The sequence below is a fragment of the Protopterus annectens genome, chromosome 6.part1, assembly GCF_019279795.1.
Source record: "Protopterus annectens isolate FY-2018-M chromosome 6.part1, PAN1.0, whole genome shotgun sequence".
Lineage (NCBI taxonomy): Eukaryota > Metazoa > Chordata > Ceratodontiformes > Protopteridae > Protopterus > Protopterus annectens.
In genome coordinates this window covers 456,365,154-456,390,336 of record NC_056738.1, presented here as the reverse complement: position 1 = coordinate 456,390,336, position 25,183 = coordinate 456,365,154, and the positions used below count along the sequence as shown (strand labels likewise).

The window sequence follows — 25,183 nt, the reverse complement described above, 5'->3', positions numbered from 1 at the left end:
CTTAGAAAGTTCAGTACTGAAGCAACAAGGTGTCAAAGAAGGTTCCGCACATGAAATCACAGTTCAAGTAATGCCCGGTAACTAAGAACTGATGGCCAGCTGTTTGCGGCAAACATGTCTGCAATGGAGCCATTTTCTGAAGCAACTAAAACACTGAAAGCAGCCATAGTCACATCTTTGGTGAAACACTCTTGACGGCTAAATTTTCCACTGGGCAGTACACCAGCTGCTGGCAAAGATGATGCAGTAAACAATGCAACTGGAAAGTGTTAGATTAGCCAGTGAAAAACCCACCCTACATGGAGCAAATGAGGCAAACAACTGATCTGTGTTCCTTAAATCATACACTCTTTTGTTCTGAATCTGAGTTGCTCTACCAATAACATGAAGGAGCTCTTTCTCCTCTGAACACTGTCTTCAGAAAGAAAAATAGGTGAACTAATTTAAGAGCAATTCGGAAATCACAAATATGAAAATGAAGGTTAGTCCTATAGGGCACCAGAATCTTGTGAAATACAAGTGTTCCCTGAATTTATGGGCATGCAGCTCAAAGATTCCATGATCACAGGTGATGGAAGCCAACAGCAGCATGTTCTGAGAGAAAAAAAAATCACATCCATCAATCCAGGTCGTTCAAATGTAGGAGATACAAGCCTCTCAATAATGAAGTCCAAGTTCCAAGCAAGAGAAAGTACTGCTTAACCAGCGGGTGCTGGATCGTAGTTTTGCATTTGATAAGATCACCATGTACAGAGATGCCACACCTGCAAAAGGTGGATGCCCATGTCACACAGGTGTCTGGGATCAAGGAAAAAATCTGAAATCCTGATATGAGTCAGTTATAAAATAAATCCACCAACGCTAAAGCAAAAATACTGAAAAACACAAACCTGGAAAAGGCTAAAAAACATTTTTGCAGATTTCAGTAAATTACACTGTATTATTCCAATGAAACAAGTAGGTGAAGAAGCATGCCTGATGAATCAATGATACAAAAAACAATGACCAACAGAATAAACAGGTCCCAATTACATAACAATAATGGCTGTTGGGAGTAGTACCACAACTTTTTATGTTACTACAGAACACCAACAGTGCAGGTAATCTGACTGACTCTGGTCACAGGAAATGGACAGCATATCATATGTGGCAAACCCAAATATTTCAGCACAAAGTTACAGAAGTCTAAGGAAGGTTCTTTAAGACACCCACCTGAATCAGATGGATCATCTTAAATTAGGCAGGACAGATACTATTCTCTGGCCTATAATGAGAATGCAGGTACATAAGCTAGCCACTCATACATAGTGTCTACCTCTGTAGGTCCTAGAAGGGGGCAGGATACAGAACACTCCGATGTGATAATCTCTGCCAGTCCTGGAAGGATAGCAGGATGAAGATGACTCACTCCCTTCTGATACTCCCTCCTACCTTTCCAGAACCTGCAGAAAGGAGTGGACTCCCTTTTGAGGGCACTACACATTATGTGGTTGGGAGATAAACGGCAGTAAGCAGCACTCACATTGATGACATGTTATATTCACTTAGTTGGCCCATGGAAGGTTAAAATATTACCAGTCCAGATTTAACAACTAACAGGAGATTTTAATTTTCTTATGCAAGGGGTGGAATCCACAAACTTTCCAAATGAAACTCGCTCCACAGGTAAGACATATTAATTGATTCATGCATGACAGTGAGCTGACTGACTCTGGTCACAGGGAATGGACAGAATATCATAAGCACATTTCTTAGTTCCACACGGAACTGATAAGATCAGTTAGTACCTACATATCTTGTGAAATGCTTCAGGCCTGCTCTCTGCTAGTAGTCATGATGTCAGCTCTATCATATCATGTATATTTAAAATGGAACAATTCTCCACTTGGACTGCAAGTGAGACAGGTTGATCAAAATGATTAGTATTACAGGTAATAAGCAGACAGTCTGCACACAGTACAAATAATGCTACAAACCACCAACATTTATCGTAGGAAAATAAAGCTTTTATAGCCATTTACAATTAAAACCACAGCAAATACCAGTGATAAATATGTGCAGGAAAGCTGGAAACTCCAATGGAAACATGTCTTGCAAACGGAAGTCTACAGCGATAGTAACCAGTACAAACTGGTTTAACTACAAAACGTTTTATCTACAAACTTGTTAGCCCACAATTACACTCAAACAGTAGGCACTGTGAGTCCAGTTTATTTTGGTCGTGCTTTATCAGTGCATAAGCTTGTTGAAGATGGAAAAGGCTCCTTATCTCAATCATCTTTCCAAGTGAGAGCCAAATGGGAACTGTTGGTGACTGTGAACCTGCATGTGGGTACTTCGGTGGATTACCTGCTCCTCCCAAATTACCTTTGCTTTTGAAATAGGGCAAGGACTTGCAAAGTCCTGGGTATTACCAAAGTATTTCTCTTCTAGACATTAACTGTAAGTTACAGATTCCTTTTACTGGTGGGCAACCTTAAAGGTGGTGTAACATTTGATTGATCAGGACCAGGTGAGATTTTTGCTATGAAGACAACTAAAAGACAAAATTACACAGCTGATAACATACTGTTTAGTGCTAAGATTAAACACTTAGCAGAAGTTAGCCTCAGTATAGATGAGGAAAAATTCAGGCTTGTTTTGGAAGTTCCTGCATGTGGATCTTGGGAAATTCACGTTCCTGAACTGGGATACTGACACAGCCCACATATTATATTACAGTGGGTCCAAAAGGTGCATTAAACTAGTTTCCTGGAGCTCTCTCAACTTTGGTTTTAGCTGTAGGATTAAATGGGGTACCAATTCCTTCTGCTCATTATAGTAAATGAACCATTCACATACAATGGGAGAACTAGTGGAAACAATGTCCCACTGAGGATGGGATGGGTGATCTTTTCTCAATAAATTTACATAATGAAAACAAAACACGTGCAACATATAGCTCACAAAGCCAGTGTGCCGAACAGTCACAGCCCTTAAGGCTAAACAACACACCTGATACACTTGTAATAGGGGACTCTATCGTCAGGCACACTGACGTCCCGCTCACCAGGCTGAACAAGGAGAAGGTCACGGTGAGCTGCCTGTCAGGCGCTAGGATCTGCCACATAACACAAGCACTCAGGTCACTCCAAGGCAAGTACAAATATGACTCAGTCATTGTCCATGCTGGTGTGAATGACCTGAGACGTACCTCCCTGGACTACATGAAAAGAGACATAGAGGAGCTCTCTGAGCATGTAGTCCAGGGCGGTATGACCCTGACCTTGAGTAGCATCTTATCCTCACCAAGAATGATGCCACAATATGAAGACAAGATGATCAATTTCAACAATTGGCTAAGTATTGGTGTCATTCAAAGGGGATCCAATGCCTGTCAGCCTGAGATGACATGCTCGACAAGCCACGATGCTTCGCTAGGGATGGCTTGAACCTGTCACCCCTGGGCTTTCGGATATCGGCAAAGGCTCTTGCTACCCCCATAGTGCCTTTGTTAGGCAAGGCTCAAAAGACAAACCCACCTCCATAGGTATCACAAGGGATAAGAAACTAAGAGTAATGCTACTCAACGCCAGAAGTCTAAACCTCAAGATGCATGCACTCAAAACTCTCCTTAGCATGAGAACATTGATATCTGTGCAGTAACAGAAACCTGGTTCAAGGCTTCCCAGAGCACCCCAGCACTACCAGGTTATACCTCATACCATGCTTTTCAGCGCCAAAAATGTGGACCGAACCACAAAAGGAGGGGGAGTATCAATATTTGTCAAAGATACCCACACTTCCAGGTTGGTGGCACAGCACGAAGCATCAGAGACTATCCATGTGCAACTAATAGTGGGTAAAACTGCCTTCCAGTTTAGAGCCTGCTACAGACCACCCTCCCAAACCCAGGAACCCCACTCGGCCTTCCTGAGAACACTGGAAAATATGCAGGTCTCTCCAAACACCATTATATTGGGTGACTTCAACTACCCAAACATAGACTGGGAGCATTACTCTAGCTCCAAAACCCTAGCCCAAAGGTTCCTAGAATTTATAAACTCAAATGCTATGGAACAACTTGTTACCACTCCCACATGAGGGGAAAACATACTGGACCTGATCATCACCAACATGGGGACTCTATGCTCCAGACCAGAAGTGTATCCCTCACTGGTAAGATCAGACCATAAACTAATCTCACTGGATATTCACATCCCGACTCCACCCCCTGCCCTGAAAACCACAGTGAAAAACTTCTCTAAAGCAAATTTCACACTCCTCAAAACTGAGGTGGAATCCTTCAAAGCCCCCAGGCCTGTGGAAAATACGGCCCAGACCGCAGAATCCTTTATAAACGCATTCTATGAACACCTTCAGGAATGCATGGATCATGCAATCCCAAATAAAACCAAGACCCAATCCTCCAAAGGCAGACGTCCTGTCTGGTGGACCCCAGCCATAAACAAACTATACAATAGAAGGAGGAAGCTACTACATGATAGAGCAAAATCCCAAAATGGGAAGGCATCTCTGATCAGTATTAGCAAAAAACTACGGGCACTCAAAATCGTCTAAGGCCAGCTTCGAGAGAAAAATTGCACAGGACACTAAGGATAATCACAAGGCTTTCTTTAGTTATGTCAGGAACCTGGGTGGGAATTCCCAGATATGCTCAGAATTAGTCCAAAATGACAAAAAATACACCGAACCCACAGACATTGCCAACATCTAGCTGACAGGTTCAGCGCAAACTTCTCCCCCGCCTCCCCACCAAAAGGGCAAATATCTATCCCAGCAGAGTGCTGCCCCTCTGACATCTCAGATGCTCAGGTAAGAGCTGCCCTCTCCAAAGCAAAAAAACACAGCATCAATGGGACCGGACGGTGTCCTGGGCTGCGTCCTACATGAACTCCAAGAAGAGCTAAACCCAAACATAAAACTACTGTTCAGTCTCAGCCTTACTACAGGATATGTACCCAAAGAGTGGCGTAGAGCAACAGTGGTCCCTCTCCACAAAGCTAGTGCCTCAACGGATCTGGAAACTATCGCCCCATAAGCCTGACTAGCTTGGTCTGCAAAGCTATGGAAAGGATCATCATGGACCTCATACATAAAGATATTGGGGATCTACAGACACTGGATCCTACCCAGTTCGGCTTTGTTAAGGGCAGATCCTGCCTCTTAAACCTGGTTGATTTCTTTGAAACAGTCACCAAAGCCATTGACGAGGGGAAGGTGGTCCACACAGCCTACCTGGACCACGCAAAAGCCTTCGATACAATACCCCACTCGGGCATTATAGATAAGCTCACCAGCTTAAATATAAACCCCTATGTCACTAGATGGGTTGCAAACTGGCTCAAGGACAGAACCCACATGGTTAGAATTGCTGGAGCCATGTCAGACTCCAAACCAGTTACAAGTGGCATCCCACAAGGCTCAGTCCTGGGACCTCTCTTGTTTGGTATATATTTCTTGGAGGTGCAGGCCAACACGGAAGGACTGTGGCTGACCAAGTTTGCAGATGACTGCAAATTGGGTGCCATAATCAACTCTCCAGCCAACACAAGCATCCTACAAAAGGGCCTCATTCCCATTTGACAACCACGTGGCCAAAGTGGTTAGAAAAACATTTTATATAGCCCACCTAATTGTGAAGGGATTCACATCTAGATCAGGGGAGGTCATCGTGCCTCTTTACTCATCCCTCATCAGGCCCATAATTGAGTACAATGCCCCTTTTGGGATGTACCTTAACAGACACCTGCAGCAACTGGAAAGACCCTAAAAGTACCTCACCAAGAGGATCAAAGGGCTCAAACAGATGCCATATGCTGCCCAGTTAAAGAAACTCCAGCTCTACTCAGTGGCATACCGCCTGCTCAGAGGCGATCTGTGCCTGACGTATAAAGCCATGTCCAACCCAGAATTAATGGACATGCTGCACCTCAGAAAATCCAAATCCCATCGAGCTATGCGCTAGAGAGACTTGAACCTCAGCAATGAAATAAATAGGACATGCTGGAGGGACAGATTCATAACCCATAGGCTCCCTTCACTCTGGAATAAAATCCCAGTCCAGGTTAGGCAGAGTCCCTCATTGACTCTCTTCAAGAGGAATCTTGATGAGTGGATGGGAGATCATAGGTTTACCCCGGGTATCACTTCTGTGTCACTGTTAGACAGAGGCACAGTATACTAACCTCGAAAAAGGGCATAGCAAAATTAATTTAAAATGGGTGGCAAAAGCCAAACACACTCTGGCTAGGCTTATAAATGCCCTAGGGCAGATAGCCTAGTATGAACCTATGAACCTATGACATGGCATTCTGTTGATTAAACACAGGAGATGAAGTATCTAGAGAAGTATCCAGTTTTGGAATGAACACAGGCAAGTCTCAGACACTACGCCTTCTGGGGAGCAAACAAACTGAAGGTGACCTCTTTTTCATGAAAGCGGAAAAGTTCCTTCATGAGCTATATGGGTATATGTGTTTGACAACTTGCAAGAGATGCATAAGGTGTTGTGATTAACAGATCAGTTGGTCAACTGGATACTAAAGTAACATCTGAAGGGCCATGGATCAGACTTTTTTTTTCTCTTTCTAGTTAGTATGGTGGACATTCCACAGCTATTATATGAACTGTCCGCTTCACCAGTAAATACATCAGGAAGGGTGGTGGCCCAGTGGAAACAGGAGATGTTCAGGTTCATACAGTCTGCTAAAAACAGGAATTTGGATAGGTGTTTAGAGTGAGAAGTAGGACTGAAGGATGAATTTGGTTCCCAGACTTACCTTTGTAATAGACAGCTAGTCACTTATATATTTTTCTTTGTTGATGGCACCAACTTAAAAAAAAAAAGATATACTGATCAAATACCGACACACATGCTGGTGGGACTGGACATGAGAGAATGGTAGTGAGTGGCAGATGCCACCTCAACATTCATGGGGAAGGGAGTACGCCTAAGCTGAATGCAATAGCAGCATTAAGGGCCTGGAAAACTCAATGTTGCAAGTAGTACGCAGCTATGTCAGGCAGTTGCACATACAGGGAAGCACACATGAACCTTCCACAAGCAGCACTTGCAGACCTTGGAAGGCTAGAGTGGTAGGAGGTAAGGGCATACTCCTCAGCAGCAGCATGACTATGCACCAATGTCTGCAGTCTCTTCACTGGCCCCAGGTGTTTATCAGGCTGACCTAAGAGAGGCTGAGGCTGGTCTGGTAGACCTGGTGAACAAGGAGAGGAGCACATACAGGGAAGCGCACATGAACCTTCCACAAGCAGCACTTGCAGACCTTGGAAGGCTAGAGTGGTAGGAGGTAAGGGCATACTCCCCAGCAGCAGCATGACTATGCACCAATGTCTGCAGTCTCTTCACTGGCCCCAGGTGTTTATCAGGCTGACCTAAGAGAGGCTGAGGCTGGTCTGGTAGACCTGGTGAACAAGGAGAGGAGCACATACAGGGAAGCACACATGAACCTTCCACAAGCAGCACTTGCAGACCTTGGAAGGCTAGAGTGGTAGGAGGTAAGGGCATACTCCCCAGCAGCAGCATGACTATGCACCAATGTCTGCAGTCTCTTCACTGGCCCCAGGTGTTTATCAGGCTGACCTAAGAGAGGCTGAGGCTGGTCTGGTAGACCTGGTGAACAAGGAGAGGAGGTAATGGCAACTGATGGTAAGCTGTGGGGAGTGGGAGAAAAAAGTAATACTCAACATAACTTGAGATCTCTGTTTCCTACTCACGTCACACCACAGGTTCAATACAGAAGCAAAAAGGGAGACCAGTAGGCCATCAACTTCTTCTGCAATCACATCTCTCCAACCAGTGACTACCCTGTGAAACTCAATTATTTCACCACCTACAGGACAAAACAGCACATAACTTCCAGACAATATATGACTGAACTCTCTAATATTAGATGAAGCCCTCCTGGAAACTATGTTTGCCAATTGTTGACATACAGTTTCCACAATTTCCTTTGAACCAAACACATCCTTGATATGCAACAAAAGCTTTGTCTTTACTTTTTCTAAGGGATACACCTGTACAAAACTCTATGCACCCATAATTCTGCTTACAATCAGGTGCCATGTTAAACGTCTAAAGTCTGCTGCTGAGGACCCAAACCACAGAAAAAAATGTCATAATTATTAACTTCTCTGCTCCACCAACTGGACCCCCAAACAATATATGTCAACTGCTAAAATTCAGGCAGAGCACTATGATTTTTGGCTTCCTACATTTACTGATATTCTTCATAAAGATAGAGCTGCTTAAAGGTGAATACATTATTAAATGAATCTTTGTATAGGCTTAATTCAGTTATCACAGTGTCTGAAGAGCTTTGATTCTGAAAAAAAATAAAAAAAATAGCTCCTCTTTCTGGCTATGATTTTGAAGGCACTGTTATGTTATTTAATGAAAAGGGGTTAAGAGTTATTTCCCAACTGGAATAATACTTTTCTGTTATACACAGGGCATTAGAGGATGTTAAACGACTCTTATTACTGTCTTTTCAGTAAATTGCACAGAGAATTACAGCTGTAAAATTATTATTGCGTCAAGATTTAATACTGATAGCACTGACCATATATACTTCACTTGTGTTTCTGCACATGCTCATTTTGAGGATGCTGCATTTTTCCTTCTATACTCCCATCTCCCACTGGTAAAATATACTATGGGATGCTGGACACATGCTGTAAGCATACTTTTTTAGATTTCTCCAAACAGTCAGTCTTTTGACAGAAGAGAAGGGGACCTAGTTTTGCACGTGTGTCTGTGTGTGTGTGTGTGGTAGGGTGGGTAAGAAATGCATTTGTCTACAAGTAAGTATTTTGGGTGCTGTTTACTGATTCATTCTTTTTTGCTCATACCACATTTTTCTGGAGGAATTTTAGTTAGTGCTCATAAAAAGCACTACCCATAAATGGAAGAAAATTTGGCCCTACCCACCCGTCACAATGGGTAAGGATAACAGGACTGTATTCTGTATTTAAAACCTCTCAAAGGCAGATGGGAAGGAAACTTTTGAGGAATACTTTATTGCACTGCTGCTGGTGATGTTTAGTAATAAATACTGCTAATATCAGTGTTACGGATACCACTAATAAAGCATAACAAAATTACCATGGGATGTCAGTTATGATAAAAGACTACTACCTGCACTGTAATATGAATGTCTTGCACTTGACCTGAAATATGGAATGGAACTTTTATCACTTACTCTGCCCATACACCTGACCATATTCCAAGGTCTCACTCTATATTCATCTCATATTTTTACTTCTGTGTTTTAATAGATTAAGACAATTTAAAAAGCAGAGTTAGATGCTGTGAATCTTATTAGTAGAACCCAGACTCCAGAAGAGAGGTTAGCCTCAGGGCAAACCCTTTTAATAATAACTATGAAGAATGGAGGCCTTTCTGAAGAATACTGATATGAGACAAAATATTGACAAGCACCAACTAATGGCATTAAGACTTACTGATGCAGTGCCAGCTGACATTCAAAGAAAACTGAGTAAGCATGGCCCTCTACCTAGGGCCTAGGAATAAACCCTTGCCCAAAGGAAACACTGGAATGGTACAAGAATATACTACAGCAAAGCACATCTTATTTTGTAATTTAATTTTCTTTCTGGCCCAATCTACATTTTGTTCATCAAGCCTTGCCCCTTGAACACCATATTGACTCCTTTGGTTAACTCCAGTCAAGGGGTCTTTGATTCATTTGTTCTTTTCATATAAAGGGAGTTCTGCAATCATTCATGCTGGATCAGTTTTTTTTGCGTCAACCTTAACTCCCCACGCATGCCCAGCATACACTCTTTCAAGGATGGTACTGGACTACCGATCATGTCTGTAAGCAATGTAAACCTACAAATGACCCACCTCCTTGAAGTACTACCTTGTACACATTTCTCCCATCTTTATCAGGAAAATTAGTGCACCTTGTACGCCTCCAGACATGTAACATAAAAGTAAGCAGGTTAAACCTCTTCACTCCACCCCAAGTCACATCCAGCAGCATCCCCAGCTACCACTCAAGCTCAAGACACCTGCATCATATTTAAAACTTTATCCCTCTATGCAAATGAAACTGGCAAAAGTACTTGTCAGGTAAAGTAGTTAAATCAACACCACAAATGGAATCTTCATATCAAATTTTATGAATACTACACTTTTGAGTTTATATATGTAATAACATTAAAACTTACCTTCATTATTGCTCAGTTTTGAAAGCTTACTCTTCAGTACCTTAAAAAAAATAAACGTGAACAGTCATTACTAGTCACAACAAATATGAAAAAAACATTTAAGCAATTTTCATTCCATGTCAGCTGTATGCAGCATTTTAATTAAGTTATACTGTCCGATGAATGTAGCCATCACTGTTGTTAAACTCTGCTTCTTATCAGAAGAGCTACACACAAGCTTCCTTTGAATTTACATAGTTTTTCTCCTTGGGCTGCCACTGAATGGGGCCTATGACAAGGTACAGTTGCCTTGTCCCAGCTGACAAAGGAAATAAACAGACAAACAATGCATTCATGATGACAGTCATTCAATCGCTAGGTAAAATAACCTTTAAGGCTGCTGGATTTATGGTCACTGAATAGGGCGGACAAACTCTTAAGTATGATTAAATGGGGACAGAAAATATGAATATCAAAAAAAATGGTGACAGTTGAAGCTCCTTTTAAATGAGCATGTTAACCAAGGCAAAAAAACAAAACAAAAAAAAACACGAGTGTTCACTTACATGAACTTCAAAAGGACCTTCTTCAGAAGGTCCCACCCTCACAACTTTTACTTGAATTACTGAGCACTCGGTGGCAAGTATGCTTTCTTCTCTTACTCTAGAGGTTGTATGAACCCCCATATATGGCAGATAATGTGCCTATCACTTTAGGTGATTTACAAGGTAGCCTACTGTAATTGATAACTGATAGGATTTCTTCTCATATCCCCACTTCTTAATATTTTAATTTCTTTATTCGTGGGTTTGTGCCTCTCCTCCTGCCTCCAAGTACCATGGCATACACAGCTTCTGTACCACTTAGTTCACAACCTCCATTTCACCAGATAAGCACAACTTATAATACAGGAAACAAAGCAAAACATACACAAACTTAAAGAACTGTATACTTGTTTGACTTTCAGAAAATCCATTCACACCCTTACACCTTGAGAGACTGACCAGACAAAGGGATGCCAATAGGGTAATAAACCCACTGCAGAAGGCATCCATGTACATCATTTGTTACATCTAAATTTAAAAGCCTTCCACTGTGCGCAACTGTCAGGGAAAATCCCAAGCAATAAAATGTAAACCTTTCAGAAAGAAGTCTGGGGATTGAAAAGGACCCAAGGGGGAGAGCACAGATGGCCAAATCCTCAAGCACTAATGCACAAAAAGATGCCTAGGTCCTGGAATCATCTACTAAGCAATAAGGCTCTGTGAAGGTATGAACCAGTGACCAGGTAGACATGGCACAAATATCTGCAATGGACACATTTTCAAAGCAATGAACTGAAGCTTTTGTTTTGGCAAAAGTATTTTCCAACAGGTAGTGATAAAACACAATGTAAGAGGTTCTCCAGTTTGATTCTTGGCTGGAGCACCTTCTCTGTGGAGTCTGCATGTCCTCCCCGTGGTCGAGTGGCGTTCAAAAGACATGCGTAGAATGGGCGTGCCTTCACTGAAGGTTGGGCATTGAGATGGCACCTCGGCACCCGTAAAAAAAATCTACCAATCATTAGCGGACCGGAGTTCACTGTGGCGACCCCTAACCAGGAAAAGCCGAAAGAAGAAGAACAAAGTGATAAAACACAGTGTATTTAGCAATACACTTAGGGTTTGCTTAGCTGCTGTAAGCTATCACTGCTTGAAGCAAAGAAGGAAAAAAGCTGCCCCTCTTTTCCTGAATTTTGAATTACTTTCAGAGGAAACAAGAGCTGTCATTGTGCAATCAGGATAGGAAGGGCACTAGGTTCCCTGGATTATACCTCTGTAAAGAAAATGGGAAGATGAATGAACTAAATTTAAGGAAAATTCTAACACTTTCAGGATAATATGTTGGTTAGTGCTAAGAGACACCAAATAGTTGTGAAAGATTAAACAGGGCACCCTACATCTCAGAGATCCTCTGCACACAGATGATGAGAAGCAAGAAAACTGCTTGCCAACACAAATGAGCTTTGAAATCACAAACCAGCCAGTTGAAATGTAGGACAGCTAAGGTTCTCAATTATGAAGTTTATGTCTAAGGAAAATAATTCTTCAAAGGTAAGTAAGTATGCATAACCTTTCTGAAAAGCTGCTTATCCATCTTTTGCCAAACGGTTCTTCTCCCCAAAAAGTGTGATGTACAGGTGGCTGAAATGGTGCACCTTGACCATCTAATAAAAGACATCCAAATTATAACAGTCTTTGAAATAAGTCTGGATCACCTGTAGAGTTACCGACTATGCCACCACAGGAAACCTCTTTGCCCTGATGGCAAACTTATTTCAATTAGCACTGTATGTCACTCAATTAGAATTATTTATAATATGAGTGAAAGGCTCACAATAAGAAGCCAGACCCTACAATCCAAATGAGGCAGACTTCATTGGTTTGTAGTGGGATACTTGTCTGTACTGCTCATGATGTAACAGATTGAAGGATTAACCTTGGTCTTTGCCAAAATTTCCTGCCATGAATGAAAGACTAAGCTCATTAGGTCCTCTGTGGTCTACCAAATCTAGAATAAAAGGGTATAAAAGATCACATTCTTCCATATGTCAAACAAGAAGGATCTCCAGGATGACCCACGCCAGGAAGACCTTGAAAACCTCACTAAACAGGATTCGTGTTTCCTCAGCTTAAGGACAGGGCTGGAGCTGGAGCTGCAGTTCAAGCAATGTGCCAGCAGTCACTTCTTCCAGGATGTAAGCAGCTTTCAAAGTGACATGTCAGTCTAAGGCTCTCTGCCACAGTTGCGCTGTCTTTCTACACAGATGGCGTAGGAGTATGTCATCCTGTTTATTTATATACTGCACCACAACCCGGCTCAGAAACAAGAAAACGAGCTGATCTGGTCTTAAACCTAATAATTTTAGGGTGACAATACTGCTCACAGCACCAACTGCTTTATGTGGAGAATCTGACCATGTCAGGTCCACTTCCCCAAAATAACGGAGGGGCACATCATCTCCTCAACTCACATATGAAGTATGTACTATCAGCTCTGTGATTAGTTCTACTTTAAAACAGGGAGTCCAACACTGAGGCTGCAAAAAAACTGTGCGTCACTCTAGAACTTGTCAGAAAAGGTAAGACACAAAAAAGGTTCATGAGGAGATAATGATTTTGATCCAACGAAACCTGTCAGTCAATTACATCACCAACATTCAAAAGCATGCTACCAAAAGGCCCAAGAAGTTCAGAAGGATCCAAGCCCTGATGTTTGCTGCATTGGCACTTTATCTGTCAAAGCTATGATATCCTGCCCCCACTAGGAAGGCACAACCAACAATGAAGTCTGTCCCTCACCCCAGACAAATGAAGGCAATCTTCCATGTCACAATCACAGAGGACTTCTAGTTTATGAAAGACCCAAAATCTGTCACAACAGAAACATTTAAGCAAGGGACATGTCCAGGGAGTCCCTTTGTCAGCAGTGTCAGAAGCTAATTATCGAGACAGGCAGGCAGATAACAGCCCTTCATCTGCATGTTTGCTGCCACAGGTTATACTCCTAATGCTGATAAAACGTTCTTATGTATGATGCCTAAGGTAGCGAAAGCTTCAAAGGGTTCCAGCAGTCAACACATCATGAGTTATGACAAGTACTGGCACACACACTGCTGCCGGAGAACAGAACATGATGTGAAATTATTTCATAAATACAGAGCATTTATCAGGCTACCTGCAGGAGATGATGAGAAAGCTGACAGGAAGTTCCTTCATGTGTTTCCAGTCCACTTCCAGAATGGCATGACATAGTTAGGAAATCAAATGGTAAACACCATTCACAGGCTTCTCCCTCACAACCTCTCAGAAAGTGGCCTTGTGCCCCTCAGTTTGTGAGGGCTACCTCTCAAGTGATGTATGTTTGCTGCCACAAAATATACTAGGGATGCAATCGCTCTCTCATTTCATCACTTGAGAGGTAACCCTCAGAAACTGAGGGGTACAAGGCCACATTCTGGGAGACAACAAGACTTGAGAATTTAGAAAAATGAGTACTGACATCCCAAGATGCAATGCCCCAATACAGTGTCTAGGAGTGTACATACCAGATTCCACTTATCAGCCAGTAATGGGTGCAACATCAAACCCTTGTTAACTGAAGAAGAGCTTGTCTCTCTCAAGTACAGCAAAGTCAGCTTGGTGAGTGGACTTTGAAGGTGGATGCTCCAGCCGATGTCTGGCCTCCAGATTTTTCTATTTTCTCCCATCAGTACGGCACAAACCTGAAAGACTGTGAAGAGCCTTCCTTTCATCCCCTCTTTTGAATATCTTCTATAACTACCATCTTCTTCACAGTAATGTACACTTCAGGCCTTTTCTAACATTTGCTCTGGGTGGGCAGGTTGAAGCACAGGAATCTATGTCAATACTTTACACTGTGTTCCTTTCAAGGACAATAAACAAATCATTACTCTGAGTTCCAGCTACTAATCCTGCAATCTCATTAACTCAACAAATGTGGAAATTTTCCTATGATAAACATTAGAACTTTGTTCCAAAGTTTATGAATGGTAGAAAACCACTAGAACGTCAACTGCTGTGTGCATGTGTGTCCCCACACCCAAATCTCTTATGATGTCATATTCTAGGCTGGCTGGAGGTGTACATCCCTGAATGTATAAACTAGATGAATATCTGAAGTGTGCTGAGACGGTATACCAGAAGAAATTAAAGAGTTTTTTGAAGGCATTAGTGAAGATCTGCAGCTCTGAAATCTGCCTGTTGATGGTAATAGTTACCAAGAAAGTCTGCTGAGCCAGCCAGCCAGCAACTACGATACACAGGTACCAAAAAGTAAAGGGGTGTCTCAAAAGAGGTTACAAATTGGGCATTCCTTTCAGGAACCACTCAGCAAGCCTATTCTGTGTCAGAGTTCAGCCATCCACAAAAACATGATGTAGCAAAAGCCATGCATAGAATCAGACTGAAAAACAAATTACACCCAAATTAAATGTTTAACACAGCCAAACAGAACTGCATGTATGTAGACTTTGGTAGAAAAGAGCCGTTTCCCCTTCCTGAAAATACTTTTCTCTTGGAAAATATCTGCCTAGTACAAGGCTTTCTGGCAGCCTGAAGGACAGTGGTGATGAACATTTTCATTTTAACAGGGAACCTGTGACTCTTTACACGTTTATGGGCAATAAATAATAAGAAATATCTTATTCATGTCCCAAATCCACTCCCACCCCAAAAACTAGCAAATAATAGTACAACAACAATACAGAAAATTACGATAGGTGTTCGATCATAACCAGATTGTTTGAGGCATGGAGATCATGAAATCCCTCACAAAACATTCATGATAAGAACATACATCAACAGCATTATGATCAGACAGACTTGATCAGAATTCTTTCATTCTGCATTAAACTTAACTTCTCTCATGTACTATAAAAGCTAAAGAGTAAGAGTGTAGGAATGGTTTGAAAGCTGTAACACACTGCTTCCACACAGTGAGCTGAAGGAAACACAGCTTTAAAACCTGCTAAATACTTGACTTAATGCTTTCTACCGCTTTCCTTTGCTGGAAGATGACCACTGCTAATGCTCTACCATGAGACTGGAGCTTAGCAGTAGTGACTGGTATTTAACAAAAGCTTATTGAGCACTTTTCTGATGCTGGTGTCTATTTCCCGGATTTTGGAGCTAACTGCAGTGCTCCAAGCACTACAATTATCATCATCAGTAGCATTATTAACTTCCAAATAACAGTAAACTAATAATACATCAGAGAAAGTGTCGTAACTACATTCAGGCCAGCAATATAAACGGACATGACAAAAATCATCTAATACTTTCTAAAACAATATTAATAATAATAATAATAATAATGATCATCATTACTACACTAAATTCAATTTTTAGCATACCGATTACCTTCTCAATGTACCAGTGATACAGAGGTTAATTTTGTTTAAAGTGCTGCAAACAGCAAGGATTAAGAGCTTCCCATGTGGCTAATAAATTACTTTACAGTTCTCAGGACTGTCTGATGCTAGTTATACCCAAAGCTTTGTTGAGTACACTAAAACGCTGATGTTATAAAAGTGCTTGAAGATACTAGTAAAGAATGCACTGAAAGTTGAGTTCAGCACTATATAATTTCCTTTGGAATATACCACAAGATTTAGGTAAGAAGGACGACATGACAAAGTATGGTTTACTGTCTAGTGAGAGAATGCCCTTGTGTGTAGCGCATCAAAGATGTCTACAAAAGGTGCCTTTAACCTGTGGAGTGTTCTCTTAACAGCATTTTATTCTACTTTTGTGATATACATTTGTATAAGTTTGATGGTTATATAAATATTGATATAGGATTGGACCATTTTGTACCCAATATTGGTGAACTGCTTGAAGTCGCCAAGTTGGGACATAATATATGTAAAACGGAACATAATTTGACATCATTTCAATCTTTTTTTGCAACATTCTATATATTTTCATGTTGCTATAGTCATCAATATGTAGCATTACTACTGATCATTACTTAAATGCTTGAATTTTTGGTGAACAAGTCTGGTAGTGCCATCTAAGACAGTAGGGCTTGTAATTTTAGCCCAGTTTTGGATGATATTCCATTTAAAACAGGCCTATATATCTGTAATACAATTTGAACTGTAAAAAGGGGGAATCTATAATAATCAAAATATCAGTTGGACATATAGCTTTGCATACATTATTGTGGGTTTATTGCTGTAACACTTTTTTTGGTTAAATGTTGCCACGTTTAGTGTCTCAACATATGGGGGCCTATAAATTGCCTTATATACTAATTATCTAGTCATTTTTGGAGATTTGCCTTTATTGGATTTTGGTGTGCATTTAAACATATTGGGCACACTTTCCTTGGTCGCTTTCTTTGATATATTTGGGGGTAGTTGGATTTCTCATTTTTTGGTGATGAATGGTGGACACCTGTTGAGCTTCCATATTAGATTAGGTATATTTGTATAGTGAGGATTATATCTCTCACATATTGGTTATTTGTTTTCTGATAATATAGCACCCTTGGGGCTGAGTTTTGAGCAGATTATTAGTCCTCTGGTGCAGTATTGGTTTATGGATGTTTAGTATACTTAGGCAATTGCAGTAACTGCATTGCTAGTTAACAGATTGTGAGCTTATTGTCATGGATCTTGAAGTGATTTTGAAAGGCCTTTGTGCCGATAAAAACAACATGTGGGTCTTTGAAATCTCCAGTGATAATGGAATTAATACTCAGGAACAGAACACTGATCCAGTTGACGGCTACAATCTGGTTTTCAGTAAACTAGGGAAGAGTATGAAAACATTACGAACAAATATCTGGCACCTTAAGCTTTTTAAAGCTTACCAAAACAAAGACATTACACCCAGAGGCCTTAGGGTCAAAATACAACCCCTTGTGGGCAAGATGGATGATCTGTTGTTGCAGGAGTGGAGTCTTGCTCAACAGAATGCATCCATGTCATCTGTATGCATTCTAAGTTCATATTATGAATGGATGATACATGGAAACATTGAATATGTCAAGAATTTGTGTGAGGAATCGAAAATGTATGAGGGTCAACCTCAATATTCTGTCTGCCTCAACAAACTTACAAGGGAGCTATTTACTTCTGAGAAACAAATTAAGGAAAAGAAAATACGAAAGTTCAACAGGGATTTAACTGATTATCAAAGGGGTAAACCCTTTGATGCTCAGAAAATTGTTAGATTTCTGAGACTAATAAACATATGGGGGGGACCAACAGAAAGAGACCCAGGTCCATTCTCAGGAAAACAGTGAATACATATAGCAGTACATCTGCTGGTGAATCTTCAGCTACAGACACAGAGTATGCCAACATACGAGATTTACCTGACCCCAAAAAACAGTGTAGTTCAGACCACCCTTTAGACATGGCAGGAGGAGGGGTGGGAGAAAACACAAAAATAGACACAGTGGAGGGTCTGCTTCAGAATTTATTGTCCCAGTACTGAATGCTGATTATAATATTCTAAATATTTCCAATGTTGAAATTACCTCTGAACAAAAACAACTTCTTAATAAAGGTCTAAGCTACATTGTGGGCTTTTTTGTGGATGAAACCAGTATGGTTACTGATGTACATGATTTTTATTGTAGACTTAATCTAAGGCTGTATTTTTTTGGTTCTAGACATATCTCTCAAAGACTGAATGATTAAAATTTGAATTCATGTGGCCTATGAATAAGCACATCTCTATATTCCAACAGGCTGTCCTCTGAGATATTCATTTTGGATTGGGCCAATATACCCCACTTGGTCATAACCTTACCGTTGGGGAACGAGATGCCTTACAGGAACTCAAGAGTAATAAAAATATTGTCATATTACCAGCTGATAAGGGAGGGGCAGTAGTCATTATGAACATGGATTATTATCTGGGGGAGGAAAATGGACAGTTGTCCAACCCTCGACACTATATGCATATACCTATTGACCCTACACCCAATTTCAAGAGGGAAATTGACTCTTTCTTAAATAAGGCGGCCGAAGAAGGGATTATTTCAGATTCTGTGAGATCACATTTGACTGCTTCGGATCCCCAGAAACAGATATTATACTTATTACCAAAGATACATAAATCCCTAACTAAACCCCCTGGTACAACAATAGTTTCCGGTAATGGCTCACTGACAGAACCTCTTTCTTTTTTTCTGACCCAGTATTTGAAGCCCCTGCTAAATTTGATTCATGCTAGAATGTAGGATACGACTCAGTTTTTGAAAATAATATCTGAGACCCAATTGGAGCCTGACTGGCTTCTATGTATCCTGGACGTAAAAGCTGTATACACCAACATCCCCCACTGGGCTGGGCTCCAGGCCTTACATTACTGGTTAGATCTATCCAATTTGTATCTAGCCAGATTCAATACATTACTAATATGTATGGCGGACCACGTACTTAACAAAAATGTGTTCTATTTCCAGGGGGAATGTTTCTGGCAAGTTCAGGGTACTGCGATGATGTGCATCTTTTGCACCCATCTATGTGGACCTGTTCATGGCATATCTTGAGGAGCAGATGATATATGACCCCACTCATATCTATATTAATGAACTTGACATTTGGAGTAGGTATTTGGATGATTGCTGGATGGTGTGGCGGGGCTGATAGGCAATATTTATTGGAATTCGTTCAATATTTAAACAGAAACAAATGGGGAATAGAGTTCACATTAAACATGGATTATCATCAGATCAACTTTCTTGATGTGACAGTTATCAGAAAGAGTGATAACACGCTTAGAACTCAGGTGTATCGCAAGTATCCCCAATACAATAATCTGCTATTTGCTACTTGTATGCATCCCAGCCACACCATCCTCAGCATCCCTAAGTCCCAATTCTTACAGATCAAAAGAATTTGTTCCACACCGAAGGATTATGTCAATTCTCAACAAGATCTTATCAATAGATTTAGAGTTAGGGGTTATAAAGTACATGATATCATTTCTGCTAGTAACTGGGCCTCAGATTTATATAGGAAGCAACTATTAGATTACAAAGACAAAACACAGAGGGCTGAGTCTGATAACATTAGATTTGTAACCGCATATGGTTGCAACATAAATCTGATTTGGAGGGTTATTTCTAAACATTGGAATATATTAATGACTAATGATGAATTGCATCATGTTCTTGGTCCCAAATGCCGGTTTTCATATAGGAGAGGAAAAACACTGGGATCACATTTTTCCAGCTTTAAACATGCCAGTACAGGAGGTGTTATCTACCACCAAATAACCATCATTGGGAAGATATTTCAGGGCACTTTTCCGTGTGGCCAATGTTCTTCGTGCCAGTGCATATTTAAGTCCAAGCAATTTACCAGCAAGAATACGAGTCAGGTTTTTGATACCAGATTTTTTGGGAACTGTGGAACAGACTGGATAACATTATTTGGCGACATGTACCTGTTCCACTTTCTATATAGGCCAGACATCACGTCCCTTGTGTCTTTGTATGTCAGAGCATCGCAGTGATATACATAACAAGCGATTGACGAATGCACTATATAGACATTATATTACCCACTGCACAGTTTTACTTTATGATTATTGATAGGATTCATGGTAACACGAATAATAAGCAGGGTTGGCATTCAATCCTCAATAAAAAAGAGAAATATTGGAATATAAAGTTGGGGGATCTTTTTTCACCAGGGCTCAATGATCATTTATAACGTTTATAACATTTATAAAATTTGCTACATTTTGTGAGGTTTAATTTATAAGTAGATAGCAATGGACATCCGTTGTTACATGCTTTTGGGGTTAATGGTGATGTAGGTGGTGACCTAATTTTGAAGGCTGAATGGTTATTGGTTGGAATATTTTATTTAAATGCTATGATTGTATTGGTTTTGTGTAAATTTCCCACTGAGGAAGGCAGTTTTGCCAAAACCGATTTGGGACCACCAATAAATATTTTTACCTATTTTGCTGTGCTTGTTCACCTATCTCTAGTTTGGTTTGGCCCTGCACCTGCCGTACGTGCAGACAACTTGTACTTTACTTATAAAATGCACCCACAGCAAACAAACTACATATATACCCATACATAAGTAAGTAAACAAATAAATAGTAGTAGTAGGCTAAAGAAGAGATAAACATAGTCCCTCTGATTAGAATGGTTAGTCGGAGTCTCGCACACACACACTTTTTGTTTGAAAGTGGGGCAATAGCAGAATGTTATAGCTGCAGAGCTGCACAAAACATTGCATTCAGCTGTCATGTTCAATACTCATCAGCAAATAGTAGCCTAGCTACAATCGGGTCCATTTTTACTACTACTTTTTGCAGATCAGTATTGCAGCTCTTTTTTGCATCTAATAGCAGCACTACCTGTAAAAGGAGGGGTAAAGTAATTGCTGATCAGGTATGTCTCAGACACACACACACACAAACACACACAAGAATGGAAGGACAACACAGAAGTTATTTGCATTGCATGCTGATGGTATTTCTAATTCCTATTGTAAAACAGGTGATAAAACATAGTTGGCCTGTTAGCTATCAGATGAGCTTATTACATGGAACTAGTGATGGCAGAGGGGCATTAAATGATGGAACAGTAAATGTTATGTGATTTCATAAGAATAAAAAGTTTGCATGTGTGGTCTAATGAGTAAGATGTGTGTTCACTATGTTAAGTTCCATTGTTAAGAAAGATATGTGGACAATATGATGGACACCAAAAAGATTGCAAACATTTAGATAGGAAGAGGATTCACAACAAATTAGAAAGCAATGTACTTAAGAGAGGGAATAAGAGTTTGCAGCATTTTATTGCCTCTAGGCAATATATCAAGCGCATATGCTCACTTGAATGCGGGTAGACAGCTTGCAAGATATTGATAAGCAAACATCTGTTAAAAATTAGCTTCATAATATGGTGAGCTTTTTAAAGGAAAATTAAACTACATCTCTTAGGAACTATAAAGACATTAATGAACACTTGGGATATTATGAAGTGCAAAGATGGGAAGAAAAATCATTTTTGCCCTCAGCTATGGGTTTTCAAAGCAATTGCTACAAGAAAATAAGCAAAAAATCTAATTTATAAATTAATGACTTGAAAGAGGGGAAGTTAACATGATATAAAACTTTGCTGTTGCAATACCATGAATTAAGAGTGAGGTATCAAGATGAATATTGATGACTGTTTTATGAAAAGAGATGCATAACTGTTCACTTGTAAGAAAAGAAGGATTTTAAATTATGAATCTCTTTTTGGAAATGTATATGATTTGATTTTTTGCGTTTACTGTGATTTTGTTTAACAAAGACAATACAGATGATGCTTTAAAAATACTTGATTTTTCTGTCTCACTGCTTCTGTCTGTACAGATTATATTCGCTGGAGAATGAGATCTATGATTAGAAAGTTTGCCAGGGTGTTTTAATGGCTATGGATGTAAATGGACTGAACTGTCTAGTTCAACTGAAATGATTTTTGAAAAGTATCATGGCTAGTCTTGTAAACAGGTTAAAATGGAAACCTCACTGTCTGTTATTGAACCCAGTCACTGCCATGTTATTTTTGATAATCTGAAGAACACCTGGTCTGAGCTGATTTGAAAGCTGTCAAGACTAGTTGAATATCCAACAATTCTGAGGTTCACAGGTACATAGGTGTTTACTAGGCTAACAAACACAAGGGCCTTTTTAAGCCTAGCCATGCATCCCAAATCTCTGACAAGTTCTGATTCCCTTGATAAGTGTAAGCATGGGCCGGGGAGATGAAACATTCATGGGTTACCTGTGTCCATTAGAGACATAGGTGCCAAACCAGGGATGAATTTCTGTTTTCCCATCCAATTGTCAAAATTCCACTTGAATTGGGTTAAGGAGGAACTCTGCTTCACATGGATGGGGAGCCTGTTCCACAGACTGGTAGTCTCTGGGACACATACCTCTCTCTCCAGCAGGTCCTATTTATATCACAGGCAAGGTTTAAAGTGTTTAGAATGGGTAATTCCGGTGCTGTTTGTTTTGTGGATATGCAGGATGTCCATCAGAGTGGGGTCTGACAATGCCCTGTATGCCAAGCATAGATCTCTCCTCAAAAGGCTATAGGAGACCGAATACAGGGATAGAGCCTTGATGCTGTCTGCATAGCACATTTTACTTATGCCCTGTATTCTTTTAGTGAAGAATCTCTGTGGATGTTCCATTTGTTGGATATGCCTGGTTAGGTACATAAAAAGGGAGGATTGTACTAAATTATAGGTCTGATGAATGCCAGGTACAATGGAACAATAACTTCCTTGGACTTAGATGCCATAACTTTGTATACAAGTTGCACAACATAGAATTATTTCCTCGCCACTGTAGACACATGATGGTCAAAGGCTAGATTACTATCTGTGTGTGTCCCTAAGTCCCTGACTACTGGGTCAATTCTAAAGGGTGTGTTGTCAATATGATAGTTACCAGGGATGCATGACCTCCCAAATGAAACTATTATGCATTTCTTGGCATTTAGTTTTAGTCCATGGCTCTGACACCAGTTGCTTGTCTATGTCAGCCCCTCCTGGAGAACATTTGTGTCAGTGTGAGAATCAATGACAGCTCCTAATTTGGAATCATCTGCAAATTTAGCCAGCCAGAGACCACTGACATTGGCCTTGACTTCTGAGAAGTAAATGCCAAAAAGGAGCAGTCCAAAGACTGATTCCTGAGGGACTCCACTTGTGACTGGCCTCTTCGTAGAGGTGGACTCCCCAATTCTAACTTCCTGGGTCCTGTCTGTGAGCCAGTTGGCTATCCACTGGGTGACATATGTGTTTGTACAGAAACTCTTGAGTTTGTCAACAATGCCCAAGTGGGGTATTGTGTCAAATGCCTTAGCCAGGTCAAGGTAGACAGTGTAAACAATTTTGCCCTCATCCATTGCTTTGCTGACCTTCTCAAAGAAATCCACCAGGTTGAGTAGGCATGACCTGCCCTTGATGACACCAAACTGGGTAAGGTCCAGTGTCCGGAGGTTTACTATATCTCTATTCATCTCCATGATAATTCTTTCCATGACTTTACATATAAGACTAGTCAGACTTATGGGTCTGTAGTTTCCAGGGTCTGTAGATGGTCCACCTTTGTGCAGAGGGATGACTGTTGCCTTTCTCCATTCATGAGGCAAGAAGCCTGTTTGGAGGCTATAGTTAAATTGTTACTCCAAAGGCCCTGACAGGTCATGTTTCATGCTATTTATAAGGCATCCTGAGATATTGTCTGGGCCCACTGATGCAATGTCCTTGGTCTTAGAGAGAGCATTAAGGACCTGATCCCTTGGGATAGTAGGGGGGAGTTATATTTGATATTTCCTGATGGAAGGTAGTGGGAGACAGAGGGGTAAAGTTCGAGCTGAATTTATCAGCCAGGAGCTTTGCTATATTTTCTGGCTCAGTATAGGTGGCTCCATTTACAATGTGCTCACCACACAATTGTGTATTGCCTTTGAGGTTGCGGACATAACTAAACAATGCTTTGTGACTGTCCTTGGCCTGGAAGGCCAAACTTACCTCATATTTGGCTTTGGTAGACTATTTATCCTCCGAGTTATTTGTTTAGTTTGATGAGAGTGCTTTTATCCTGCTGGGTGCTGCACCTCCTAATTTTTGCCATAATTTTCTTCCTCTTGTTATACAGCCTACTGATTTAGTGATTCCACCAGGGTGGCTTGTTTTTTGAGTTAGTTCTGTACTTCTTCCTGATGGGTACAAGCTGCCTCTATGTTGATGTGTTGTTATTTTTGGGAAAGGAACAAGAGACCCAGACTTCCAGGACCAGGAATGCAATTCCATGCATATTCTGTGTCAAAGGAACAGAGAAAGGCCTGTATTTGAGGGCAACCTGGTTCTGTGACCACTAGTATTTCATAAAATATTTATCAATTGACTTGCATGTTCCCCATGTTTAGAACTCTGTTCCTAAAGTGTTAGTTAACCTTCCTCCTTTGCAATCTCACAGCAAAGAATTAACAGGACAAAGGAGGGCAGGTAGTCCATAGGCTTGAGAAATGCCCATGTAGTTCGCCCTTTCTTTGTGTATTAATGTGCATGAAAATAATTCATCACCAGCTGCACTCTGTCCTCTAGTAAGGTTATCCTGGAAGATACAGCACTGCCCCAGAAAACTTCAGTCTGGGAGTGAAATAGGTGCAATTCTTCCTTGGTCAAATGTGTAACACCAATGCTGAAAGTACTAAAGGATCTGATGCAAGATGCAAACTTCTTCTAAGAGCCAGAATGAATCAGGCAGCCATTCACATAACAGCTGTGAATTTATTTAACTCTAAGAAAACTAAATACTACAAGAGGCAACTGATAAACACTAGATGCAGCAAAAAGGACAGTCTGTAAGAAGATGAGTTAGTATACAAGCTTTCACCACAAAATCAGTGAAATTGTTTATCTTTGTGTATTAGGATA

The 25,183-nt window shown here is 40.7% G+C and overlaps 1 protein-coding gene across 1 annotated transcript in view; it reads right to left on the bottom strand.

The window, feature by feature from the left end:
• The window catches only part of VPS8 (VPS8 subunit of CORVET complex), a 2,195,799-nt gene that overhangs the window by 400,182 nt on the left and 1,770,434 nt on the right, over positions 1-25,183 (bottom strand). The window contains exon 33 of the mRNA XM_044075401.1: positions 10,219-10,258. Within this exon, the coding sequence (XP_043931336.1) occupies positions 10,219-10,258 (40 nt within the window). The remainder of the gene's footprint in view (positions 1-10,218; positions 10,259-25,183) is intronic.